This window comes from Nannospalax galili, unplaced genomic scaffold (assembly GCF_000622305.1).
Source record: "Nannospalax galili isolate Female #2095 unplaced genomic scaffold, S.galili_v1.0 scaffold88, whole genome shotgun sequence".
Lineage (NCBI taxonomy): Eukaryota > Metazoa > Chordata > Mammalia > Rodentia > Spalacidae > Nannospalax > Nannospalax galili.
The window spans coordinates 791,418-804,939 of NW_008358908.1; the positions used below are offsets into that span (position 1 = coordinate 791,418).

The following is a 13,522-nucleotide window of genomic DNA, read 5'->3' on the forward strand; positions in this document are numbered from 1 at the left end:
TTGCACTTCTTTATCCCTTGACCGTGGACTTCTCTATTGCTTTTCTTGGACAACGGGATGGTAGTGGTGTGACCTGAGGCTAGGTATGTGCTTGCTGTCCCTGTCTTTGCCATCATCACAACAAAGACATGCTCTGACTGGCCTGCCAATCCTAGCAGGAGGATGAGGTGCCAGTGGGTCATACTCAAGCTCAGGGGCTTCAGGGGGAAGCACAGCTGCTCAAGCCAAAGTCAGTCCAGGCCTCTTGTTCCCTGGCTGACATAGAAGTTACATATTCAGGCGCAGGTATAATTGTTTTAAGCTACTGGATTTGGGGTGGTTTGTTACACTTTACTACTGGAGTATTAGCTAAGTTATATAACCTTGGCTTGTGAAACACTACAGAATAGTCAATGCTTTTTGACACCTCATAACTAAACTCTTATAAACTCTTATAACCATCAAAACTTTCACAGCCAGGCTTGTGGTATACACTGTAATCCCAGCTACTCAGAAGGCTGAGGTAAGAACACAAGTTCAAGGCCTGACTGGACTACAGAGAGAGTTCACGGCCAACCTGAGCAACTTACTGAAAACCTTGTCTAAAACAAAAAGTAATATTGGGCTGGCGCTGTAGCAGTTCAGCAATAGAGTACCTGCCTCACATGCATGAGGCTTTGGGTTCAATTCTAGTACTGAAAAGAAAATTAAGAAAAAATACTATTACAAATCAGGCCACATGGATTCTTCTAACTCCCAAGTATAAGCCTAGGTTAGTAGACCATTAAAGACCATGATTTTTTTTTCCTGCCAGTTCTGAAAATAAACAAAGAGCAGGTTGCCTCATAGAATTCAGATCAGTATCCACACAGTTTACTCCTGTCTAAATGAATTGATGCTAAGAGAATGAAATGAAAGTAAACCATGTATTATTTATTTATTTATTATTTATTTATTTATTTATTTATTTATTTATTAGTGAACCTTCAAGCCTGAAGAAAATGAAAAATACCTCTCATTGCCTCAACCCTGGGCATGGGAAGAATACTCTTGCCCTGGCCATGGGGAGAATGTTTCTGGTTCCATGCAATCTGATTCTGCCTTCTTCCATGATTATGTTGTTTGATTTGGAGCACTAAAAGCTTCTTTTTTGTTTACAACTGGAAGCTTAGACTATCTTCACTGAAGTATGTACCTCATATCTCTGCAAATAAGAAAATCTATTTGACTATATAGTCCTTATTAAACCCCCAGGGCATGTATGTTATAGGGATACATATTTTGCTTAATACTATCCAGGGTTATTGGGGATCAGAGTATAATGAGCTGTCTTACTACTAAGAAAACTGAAATACTTAGCATACAAAACACTTTAACTTTCAGATGATTAAAAACTGTTTTTCTTTTTTTTTTTTAATGCACCATCCTAAAGCAATCAAGAAAACTATCTTTGAAGAAACCAGGCACATGTGTTAGTGGCCCCACAGTATGAAAACAAGAGTAGAGAGAAGCCACATTTCCTGGTGAAGGGAAGAAGAGTTAGAAGATGCCAAGTGGTCTCTTCACAAAAATCACAGAAGGGATCAGGGGTTAGAAAAGGTGGGAGATAGCTTTGCAGAGGCACTATGAGCTAGATTGGGGTGCGTGTGTGCCTGTGTAGAAACAGAAAAGAGACAGGGAGGAGACTTTTGGGAGTAATTGAAAAGGATAGTGTTGTCATCAGTTTATTTGGGGAAGGTTATTGATAATGTAAATTTTAGGAGGAACACACGTTTTGACACAATGTTTGAGATGTCTATTTAATTTTTTTTGTATTGCATATGTGTGTCATATGTATGTATAAACATGTAAATATATGTATGAGTATATATATTCAGAATAGATACCAGCAGAGATGAGAAGGGATCCAAGGAGCATGCTCTGGGACTTTTTTGCTTTCAAAAGGAAGAGACAGGAAGGGAATCATTAGCTGACTGAGGGAGAAGAAGATGGTGTCCTTAGAGCCAAATGGTGGAAGTGTACCCAAGAGGGAACAGTTACGCCAAATTAGTTTATCTTTGGAGTTTGCAATGTAGAGATCGTGAGTATCCTTGATAAGAACAGTTTTAGTAGATGGAAGAGATGAAGCCAGAAGGGATAGGTCTAAGACTAGCACTCAGAAAAGGACTGGGGATGTGGCTCAGTTGGTAGAGTACTGGCCTTGCATGCATGGGGCTCTGGATTCAATCCCCAGGACTACAAAAAATGAAACTCAAGAATAGGACTTGGACACAGTACAAATACAGAACCTTCCAGTGAGTTTTTCTATGAATGGAATAAGAAATGGACAAATAGTTAGCAAAGTTAGTGGACCCAAGCATGTTTTTTAGGCTGATGGGGATTATCTAGCAGAAACAGAAAACTTGATGTAGGAGAAATGATGTTTGCAAAAGCTATGCCCTTGCGCAGATGAGAGAAGACGGGATTTAGTGCATTTGTGGAGAGATTGGCATCTAAGGAAACTGTCAAGAAGAAATCAAGGTCATCACTTGGGAGTGAGGATGGGTGAGGTGAAGTACTGCAGGTTAGGGAGAGGAGTGTAAGAATGAATGAACATAGGACAGTGTGACCTCCAGTTAAAACAAAAGGCTGACTTAGAGTTTGTGGTCATGGATTTTAAGCTAGTATATTTTCAGTAGCCAGGTTCAGCCCCTCAAACATAGGCACAATAAGTAGGTAGATGACAGGACTCAATGTTATTGTTTTTGCCGTCAAAGTGTGACCAGGCAGAGAAACAAGGGAGCCAAGAGTAGATACAAGGGACCAATCAGAATGTTTACTTGGAATTCAGCTGAACCTGGAGTGAAATGGGGTCATTATGGGAGCACAGCTGTGAAGAGGTGAGATTCAACAGATTAGAGGATTCTGGTGAGGTTGAAGGACTGTGAAGATTTAAGAACCGAACGAACTGATTTGAAAAGGAGTCATTGCCAGCAGTGAAAAGTGAAAATCTTTTTAGTTTTGCTCAAACACTGTCTCTTTCATAAAGCTTTCCAGGATGCCCCAAGGATTCCACCTCTCATTCTTTTCAATTTCTATTGGATGTATGTTATACTTGTGCCTCTCTGCATATTATAATCCATGCTTATGTGTCTAATCTCTCATAACCCAACTAAACTATAGGCTGTTTTAGGAGAAAGGCTTTAATTGTTCCTTCTGTCCCTGCATTATTCCTAGGACAGACTGCTGAGCTCAGATTTAATAAAAAATTTAGACTTACATAGGTGAGAGGGAAGAAGATGCCCAGTTGTTTCAGGTTGGGTTCCTAGGAAGCACATTCCGGGGTGGAGCATCATCTGATGAGCATTCAGGTCACTGAGTAGGGAGTGACCTTGGATCAACATTGGAGGTAGGTAGAGGGAAGAAATGGGATTAGGAAGAGAGAGCAGTAGAGCTGCACTGCAAGTTCTGCAGCAGCTTCAGCCAACCTCTGTGGAGCTGTGGAGGTGGTGGCTCTGTACAGGGCTCTCAGTGCTGGTGTAGGTAGTCATGGGATGTAGGATCCTCCCAGAAGGGACAGCCCAGGAGAAGTAATCTTTGGAGTAGGAGTGGCTAACAGCTCTCCCAGCAAACGGGAGAACACATCCACCTGAAGGGGAACTATGTGGCACATCGCAGTGTTCGCTGCAGGAGTTCCATAGTCTGAAAATTCGCTAAGGAGTAAGAACAAATATAAAACATCTATTTTTAAGAGTTGGAGGTGAGATTTAAATGGGCAAAGATTGCAGAATATGTGATTTTTGGCACAAAGGTAGTGTGAAATAACTTTTGACATCTTTGCTTCATGGAACATCTGTTTTTTTGTCCAGTTCCTAGGAAAGCATGTGAGTTTTTAAATGACCAGAGAATTTTTGCTCTTTCTTTACCTGATGATCCTCATAAGCCCATCATGAAGATACACTGTTTATAAATATCTCTGAAGACAATTCTAAGTCAATATGTACTTATTAAGCGCTTTTTAATATAGTCTGTGAGTCTGTGATTGGTCAGAGTTAGAGTTTTTACTTGCTCTTTTCAAATTTTATTAATTTATTTATTATTTTAATTTTATGTAATGAGTGTATTACCTGCATGGATGTAAATGCACTGGTGCCGGGGCAGTGCCCAAGGAGGCCAGAAAAGGTTATCAGATTCCCTGGAACTGAAGTTACAGATGTTTGTTAGTCACCATGTGGGTGTTGGGAATTGAAACTGTGTCCTCTGCAAGAACAGCCAGTGCTCTTAACCACTGGGCCTTCCCTCCACCCGCTTCACTTGCTCTCTTAAAAATTTTTTTTTCCAGAATGTCTCTGGTTCTAAGCCAGATCTCTCACTGCAGCTAATTTTCTTTGATGGAGAAGAGGCTTTCCTTCACTGGTCTCCTCAAGATTCTCTGTATGGGTCTCGGCACTTGGCCCTGAAGATGGCATCAACTCCACACCCACCTGGAGCAAGAGGCACTAACCAACTGGATGGCATGGTTAGTCAGAGTAATCATTATAGCTCTGTAGCTTAGTCTCTGCCTCCAAAGAAAAGGTTGCTAACACCAAGACCTAAAAGTGCCATGAAATTCTCAGAGCAGTGTTTATTATAGAACATTCCTTGGCAAGCACTGAGTTTTTGAGGAACTCCAGAGCTAAAATGAATAATTCTGGGTTAGAAGCCATGTTTGGCTGAACCTAATTAAAATGATGTCAAAATCAGATTAAGGAACCATATATCCAGTGTGCACATTCCCCAAATACTGTGTGGAGTGGAGAGAGAAAAGCCTTAGCACAGACAGGAGAGGCTAGGGAAATGGAGTAAGAGGAGACAGGCGCAAGGACTTTTCTGTGTTTTTAAAGCTTTGTAGTAACCCTAGTGTGGATATTTCATTTGATGTGCTAGATCAATATGGCATTTTTAACATGGAGGTGGAGACATTCTGATGCTGCCTTAAAATTCTGATACTAAGTAATGGATCCAGCACCCAAGGCTCATTTTTGTCTTTGTTTCTGTACCCTGCTAGTAAATCCTTTCCCCGTGACTCTCTCCGTACTTGATCTTTACTCTCCCTACTTGATCTTTACTCTCCCTAAGTCTTCACCAACCCCAGCTTAGACCCTCACACTACCCTTGAGTGTTCTTCATCTATCTCTGACCCTCACCCCATCTGTAAACTAATAACCTCTTCCTAACCTCTCCACTCTACATCCACTTGTCAGTGTTGTATGTCCTTTTATAGACCTTCACTCTATGAATCAAAAGGCTATTTAATGTCATCTATGGCTTTTTGTAACACTTCTTATGTTAAAATGGCCCCTCCATGTATACTAGCAGCTTGTCATGGGTCAGGGGAATATGATCACGACTTTATTAATTTACTTGTGCCCAAGTGGCTCAGTAGGGTTCAGGAAAAGGAGAAGAGACCTAGATGATGATTAATAGTGGGAACAGTTATTTATCAGTCCGGATGTATAATCCAAACTGATGGAAAAGATAATTTTCCAGATAGTGATTTATTCAATCTCGTGATATGCTCCCATTTCAAACAAGTCTATTTTCCCAATGATGAGTATATGTCTTTGGAATCCTAAAATCTGAAAATATTCATCTAGTATGTGTCAGATTTCACACTTGATTCCCATACACCGTTTCACTTACATAAATCAAGAAGACAATATAAGGGGTAGTCTTCAGGGAGTCCTCAAGCCTGCTGACATTTTGTGGCTCAAATAAGTTAAAGAACATTGGTTTAATTATGGAAGCTTATAACCAGAAGGGGACTTAGAGATTCACCAGGTTGAGCTCCTTGTTTGATAGGAAATGGAGACCTTGATGTCATATAGTTTCTTTTCAATGAAAAAAATTTTTTGAGACAAGATCTCCCTGTAGCCCCAGCTGACCTGAAACTTGCTGTGTAGACCAGGCTGGCCTTGATCTCATAGAGATCTGACTGCCTCTGCCTTCTGAGTGCTGAGATTAAAGGCTTGCACCACCATGCCTGACTTCAAGGAATTTTTCTTACATGCTGCATGATCCATAGCTTTCATCCAAGTGCTCTCCTGGAAGATATTATGTCATTACAGATTAAAGATAAAAAGACTAATTAGAATGGGCCAGGAGCTCAAACAGGCTTAAAGGCCCATCTAAAAATAAAGTAGGTATATTTTTTGATATACGAAATATGGGGGCTGGAGAGATGGCTCAGCAGTTAAGAGCTCTGGCTGCTTTTGCAGAGAACTTGGGTTTGATTCCCAGTTCCCACATGGTGGCTAACAACCATTCATAACTGCAGTTCTAGGGGATCTGACTTCCTCTTCTGACCTCCACAGGTATTGCATGACATGGATGCACTTACCTACTTATAGGCAATACACTCAAACACATAAAAAATAAAAGATAATAAAATATTTTAAAAATATGAAATATATGTCAAATAACCCTTTCTGATCTGTCCTTAGTTATATCTTTTTGATGTATAATACATCAGCACGTGTCCATACTGCATAAGTAAGATTTACCAGGTTCTTCAATTAGCAAACAATATAATTAAACCTTTTGTTCATTTATACAGATCTGTGTAATATCCTCAATTATTAAAATGCATTTAGTTTTGACTTTTTTCTGTTGAAAAATATGAAACATGTTTTGTTGATTGTAATTATACAATATTTTTCTTCCTTAGGATTTATTGGTCTTATTAGATTTAATTGGAGCTGAAAATCCAACATTTCCCAACTTTTTTCCAAAGTCTGCCAGATGGTTTGATAGACTTTGGGCAATTGGTAAGTACTACTAGAGTAAAATGTGACTTCTTTCTACTGACAAGTACTACACTTTAAAATTCAAAATTCATGATTTAAGTGTGTGATTTAAATATATAATATTCTTCAATGGCATTTATCTTGTCCTACTAATTCCTTTATTATTCCTAATTCTCACAGGCCTAGTTTATTTTCTTACATGAAAGTTTATTTTGAAATTTAAACATCAAAACAGTACATTTTACATTTATATATTCTTAGAAATGATACCAAAAGTTACTCTTTAACTGAATTTATTTTCTATGTCTGTCTTTGAATTTTCTACCTTGTCCTGACATTCCAACTTTTTTTTTGTTTGTTTGTTTTTTGAGACAGGGTCTTTCTCTAGCCCCAGCTGGCCTGGAACTCACTATGTAGACCAGGCTGGAGTTGATCTCACAGAGATCTGCCTGCCTTTGCCTCCTGAGTGCTGGGATTAAAGGCTTGTGCCACCACGCCTTGCCATTCCAACTTTTCAAAGAGATGAGGCATCAAGAGAAAGAGATCTGTTCAGAGCCATTGATAAGATTTGAAGTGAAATAAATGTAAGTCAGCTAAGCAAGATCAAGTTGGACTGGGCCAGGAAACATCTATGGCTCAAAGATACCTGTGACTTGAAGGAATAGGAGAATGGCTTCTTTCCTCTGTACTTAAATCACCCCCAAACAAAACAAAATAAAACAAAATTTAAGTATCAGGGAAAGAAGAAAAGTACATATATACCTTTATTAAAGAGGCTAGGAGGTTGCTCTGAGGCAAAAACTTTGTGCTAGAAACTTGTTACAAGACACACAGACTTCTTGGAATACGGTAGAATCATGCTTCTATCATCTTAGCTTAAACCTTTGCATGAGTTGTCAAAACAGATCTAGAATTGCATGACAGAAACATCTACCTGAGCCTCAAGTGTTCATCTTAGGCAAATTTTCATTCCCAGTTCAAAGAATTGTTATTATGCTATTATGAACTCTTAATTATGATTAATATGAACTCCTTGGGCCCCTTCCTTGTAGCATGCTTCCCCTACTTTGAGCTTGTCTGTTTTCAAGGGTTTTGTGCATTTTCCTTGTTTCTCTGCCAGAATGCACATAATCAATTGCACCTTATTGCAATTATAACCCATTGTGCTGCCCTTCTTCCTGGGATTTACATTTTGAACTATATCTCTAATTGAAAAGAAAAATGTAACTTATAGTACATAGGAGCTATAGATACTGATAAACAAATAGGAATATTATTTTTGGTGGTTTTCAATGTTCCTAAAAATCCCATTATACATACTTGTTTACTGGTTGGTCCAATTTTAACCTTTAAATTTAACAATTTAAAAAATTAACAGCTATTCTGGGGAGTTTTTAATCATTGTTTTATAATTTTATGATCCCTAATCACCTTATAACATGGGCTGTATGTTCCAAAATGACAAGAGTGATGAGCTCTGTAGGCCAGTGATTCTCAAACTTTTGTGCTTATCAGAATCCCTTAAGGGCATGTTAAGGCATAGATCATTGGACTATTCCCCAGTATTTCTTATTCGGTAAGCCTGAGGTGGAATCAGATAATTTGCATTTCTAAGTCATTCCCAGGTGGTGCTGAGGCTGCTGATCAGGAGCCACACCTTGGGAATCATTGATATGAGTCACAGTAGATATGCTTTTCCCACAGAGTGGTCAGTTGATAGACTTCATCCTGTTTGAATATTCTACTTTTAAGCCTCCCACCTCTGTGTAGGCCTTCTCCTCACACCACCTGGACCTAGGAACATCTACACTTGAATTTTCCTGAAGCCTTTGACTCTGGTTTTCTCCTTCTCAACCTCACCATTGTTCTCCTGAGTTTTTACCCCAATGGGGTTCTCACCTTCAAAGCCAAAGCCTAGATGCTCAGTTTCATAGATACGCCCATGTTCACATATGATAAGATTTAAAGTTACTTAAATACGGATGCATTCTGGGTCTTGATCAGAAGAAAATAGATGTTCATCTACTGTCTAATTGTCATCTGCAGAACAGGAACTCCATGAATTGGGTTTTCTCAAGGACCATTCTTTGGAGAGGAGGTATTTCCAGAATTTTGGTTATGGAAATATTATTCAGGATGACCATGTTCCATTCTTAAGAAAAGGTAACTGCGTGTACATGTGCACATGCATTTTTGCCTACTGTGCCTACTGTATTTATTGTATTTTATGTGCATTTTGAAAATTTAAGACGACGTGTCATTTATCCACTCTTTTTGTCTGCTAGTTTTTAGTTAGTATATGTTAATTATACATAATGGGTTTCATTACGACATTTTCATATATATAGAATGGATTTAGAACACATTCATTCCCCTTTACTCTTTCTTGTTTTCCTCCCACACCTATTGGTCTTTTCCTCTTCCCAATTAATCTCCCCTCTACTTCCATGTCTTCTCCCCCCTATGACCCAACGAATTTCAAGGAGCATAGGTGAAATGTTGTTTATAGGAGCATGGGCACCTTGTCAGTGGCTACATCACTGAAGAAAATTATTCTCTCCCTCCAGCAACCATTAACTATGTATAAATCCTCAGGGAGGGATGAAACCTCATGAGCTCCTCCTTCCTCTTTCCACAGTGATATGATGTTGATGGGCCCAATCTTATGCAGATCACAGCTGTTGTAAGTTGAAGAGTGCAATGGCCATCTCATGTCCAGAAATCGTCATTTTCTACCATTCCGCCACCTTTCCTCGACTCTTACATTTTTCTTACCTCTCTTGCATGAAGTTCACTGAAGCTTGGAGAGGTGATAGATATTCCATTTCTGGATGAGCAGTCAGCACTCATTTATTCGCATCACTTTAAGTAGTTTGAGTCTCTGCAGTTACCACTGCCCAAAGCAAAAAGAAGCTTCCTGTTCCCTCAAACTTTACTTAGCTTCCTGGTGCCACTGAATAGCTTTCTTTGCAGTGAACGTTTCAAAGTCTCTGTTACACACAAAGAAGCAAATTAAACATGAATAACAATAACAACAGTAATAATGATAAAAATAATAATTGATGTATTTTCAATCACTAAGACCATGATTCTTTAAAGCTGACTGAACTAAGTTTATATATTCATGTTTTGACCAATCTAAAAGTGTTTTAAAAGATCTAAAATAAAGAGTAAAATTAATTTGAATCAGGCATGGTGGTACATGCCTTTAATCCTAGTACTTGAGAGCAGAGTCAGGCAGATCTCTGTGAGATTGAGACCAGCCTGGTCTACATAGTGAGTTACAGGCAGCTGGTGCTACAGGGAGACCCTGTTTTAAAAAAGCTAATAGTAGTAATAATTTGAATGGAAGTCTATTTTAAAAAAGGAAGCATATATATTTGCTTTAAATGTTTTAACCAATATGTTTCTTTTGATTATGTACCACAAGAGAGAAGTTAAATACTTGAGCCAAATTAAATGAGAAGGAAGAAATCTAGATACCCCCTTACCTAGTCTGTATCGATGCCAGGAATGATTTAGATGCAACATGTATACTATAGCATCCCCTTAGTAAGCCTTTCTGTTTGGGTGACCAGATGAAATGATAGAGCCCACTTGTGTTCATTGATATGAAAGAATGAGTGACATGAAATAAATGCTTTTTTCCTTGTCTTGCCCTTTTCAGGCAATGATCTGCATTCATCCAGTTGTTCAAGTCAGACTCCTGGGAGTTGTCCTTAGTTCAGCCCTTTCCCTTTGTTCCACATTCATATCTTATACACATTCATCTTTAAATTTTCAAGATGGCATCTAAGTTGAACACTATGTACAGCACTGGGCTTACATAATAATTCTTATTTCCCCTGATTTACAGCAATCCAGAAGTATCAGGAGCCATTAAACATAATAAATTGATTTCTTCAGCCATTCCATTGTGTCATTCGTCTCATGGCTTTTATTTTCTTATTTTAGACATTCCTAATTCTTGATGACATCTTTGGAACCCACTGACATCCGGGGTTTAGGATATCTTCCCTTCCATAAAGCTAGGGTGTATTCTTGCTCTTTGTGTAACTCTGATGTGATCTTGTTGATAAGGAAGCTATCCTGTGTCAAGGTGGTAGAAGTCTAAATCAACCCAGGGACTCTTGCAGTAGCTTCTCCAATGGTCTCTAAGTTTTACTCTTTCAACTCTGTTTGCACAGAAACTGGAATTCTCTTTTTAAAATGTAAATCAAATTATGCTAATACTATTTTAATGCTCTAGTGGTTTGCCATCTTGTAGAGTAAAACTGAAAGTCCTTTCCATGCCCTGTAAGAACTTCCATTTTCTGATTTTTTTCTCCTTTGATATCATCTCCAATTTTCATTTTCATTTTTTTCCCTGTGATTCTGCCATACTGGCTGTCTTGCTGTTTTCTAAGCAGGGAAACCCTCATGACCTTTGCATTTGGGAATATTGCTACCCGCAGTACTCATTCCCAGATCTTTGCCTGGCTTGCTTTCTCTTTGGCTTGTGGCTCTTTTTAAATGGTAGCTTTTGGAGAAGGCCTTCCCTGACTTTTAATACCTCCTCTCCCAGTATGGCTGCCCACCTTTCATCCTTACCCCCTCACTTTATTTTGTTATTCTTTTTAAAAAATACTTTATTATTTTTATTTTATGTGCATGAGTATATTGCTTGCATGTGTGTAAGTGCACCATGTCATTCAGTGCCCACGGAGGTCAGAAGAGGGTGTCAGATACCATGGAACTGGAATTATGGATAGTTATTAGCTGCTACATGGGGGCTGGGAACTGAACCCAGATCCTCTGCAAGAGAAGCCAGTGCTTTTAACTGCTGAGCCATCTCTCCAGACCCTGTTTTGTTATTCTTGATAAACTTTAGCATTTCTTATAGCTGTGTCTTGTATGTGCTTACTGGATTAATTAATGTTTGATAAGCCAATGTTTTTGGACTACAAGGATAAGACATAGAGAAGCGAAGGAGAGATGATGAATTATCAGATGTCATATGATATAGAACTCTCTCTGCTTGCAGAATGTCACTTTCTAGTTGACCCATTGGAAATATACAGTAAATTACAAGTTGATTCTCTCCCATTAGGTGTTCCAGTTCTTCATCTGATAGCGTCTCCTTTCCCTGCAGTATGGCATACCATGGATGATAATGAAGAAAATTTGAATGAGTCAACTATTGACAATCTAAACAAAATCATTCAAGTCTTTGTGTTGGAATATCTTCATTTGTAACATTCTAATTCAGTTCATGGCAATTGCTTCTATAACAAATACAAAGGACATTATTTAAATGATTTGATTCCAGATAAATCTTGTGTATAAACTTCTGTCCTATAGATTTACTCTGTAGGTATCTTTGAATATGTGATCAATGAATCATAGAATTCTCTTATGCTATCAATTGCTCATTAAGTTTTTATCTACAGATAAGGAATATGTAAAGAAAAGTAAAAATAGTCTCTTGAAAGCCCTTTAGATAAAAACTTTGAAATGAATTTAGATTCACCTGTCAATATCATAGACTTTTAAACAACACTTAGATATGATGGTGTTCAGTGTATAGCTGTAGTTTAATGATTTGTTACATGTTATATAATGTTATATAACACAATGTAGATGTACTTTAACAGCCCTTAAATTTCTTTGTGAAATCTTTGTGAAGTTTATTTTACGGAAATTAAAATCTGAATTAAATGCCATTTTGTAAGTTTTTTACGTACATAAATGAAAATGTGATTTAATGTATAGTTCAATTTTTATTTAACTTCACAACTTTAACATTTTCTTGTAAAAATAATACAGTCAGTAACAAAATCATTGGAAAAAAGATTAAAAATGAAAAATATGGGGACTGGAGAGATGGCTCAGTGGTTAAGAGCACTGGCTTCTCTTTCAGAGGACCTGAGTTCAATTTCCAGCACCCACATGGCAGCTAACAACTGTCCATAGCTCCAGTTCCAGGGGATCTGACACCCTCTTCTGACCTCTGCGGGCATTGCACGACATGAATGCACTTACATACATGCAGGCAATACACTCATACACATAAAATAAAAATAACAAATAAAATATTAAAAAATGAAAAATATCCCATTGTATTAATAGAATCACTATTGCCTCTTTAGTTTCTCTCTCTCTCTCTCTCTCTCTCTCTCTCTCTCTCTCTCTCGTCTTTTTGAGACAGGGTCTCTCTGTAGCCCCAGCTGGCCTGGAACTCGCTATGTTCCAGGCTGGCCTTGAACTCGTAGAGATCTACCTGCCTCCCGAGTGCTGAGATTAAAGGCATGCACCACCACGTCCAGCTATGTTTCTCTCTCTTTTTTTAAATTGCAAATATTTCTTATATTTCTTATATGGGTATAATCAAACTATATCTCTAATTTTGGGGGACTTTCCCTCCTGTTAATGTATTTGATGTTTGGGTCTTGGGTTGAGATAAAGACAGAAAAGACCATTGAGGCCTTTAGAGTCATTATTAAGGTATGAGTTTAGTAGCATATAAGCTTTGTTAATTTTTATGCAGGTAGATTATGTGGCATTCAGGATTATATTATAGCATTAATTACAGCATTTTTCTCCCTGGAATCACATAGGAATCCTGGATTATCTTTAGAGACAGGAAGCAATTATCAAGAAACAGTAATCTTGATTAATTGAACAATTAGGGAAATTGGCCCATCTGTATAAATGAAGTTAGCTGTGGCCACTGTTCTCTATGTGTCCTATGTTCAAGGCAGACATGGAGTAAATACTCAGTTATTCTCTGGCTAGGTAGA

General features: G+C 38.2%; 1 protein-coding gene across 2 annotated transcripts in view; it reads left to right on the forward strand.

Moving 5' to 3' along the window:
* Positions 1-12,445, forward strand: part of Qpct (glutaminyl-peptide cyclotransferase) — a 31,221-nt gene extending 18,776 nt beyond the window's left edge. Inside the window, exons 4-7 of one of the 2 annotated variants that reach the window (XM_029558389.1) lie at positions 4,301-4,477; positions 6,665-6,764; positions 8,790-8,906; positions 9,382-9,404. In XM_029558389.1, coding sequence (XP_029414249.1) covers positions 4,301-4,477; positions 6,665-6,764; positions 8,790-8,906; positions 9,382-9,389 — 402 coding nt within the window. In that variant the 3' untranslated portion in view covers positions 9,390-9,404. Of the gene's footprint in view, positions 1-4,300; positions 4,478-6,664; positions 6,765-8,789; positions 8,907-9,381; positions 9,405-11,832 lie in introns of those variants that run through there. The other variant, XM_008822606.3, reaches the window with a different exon arrangement.
* The last annotated feature ends 1,077 nt before the right edge of the window (positions 12,446-13,522 follow it).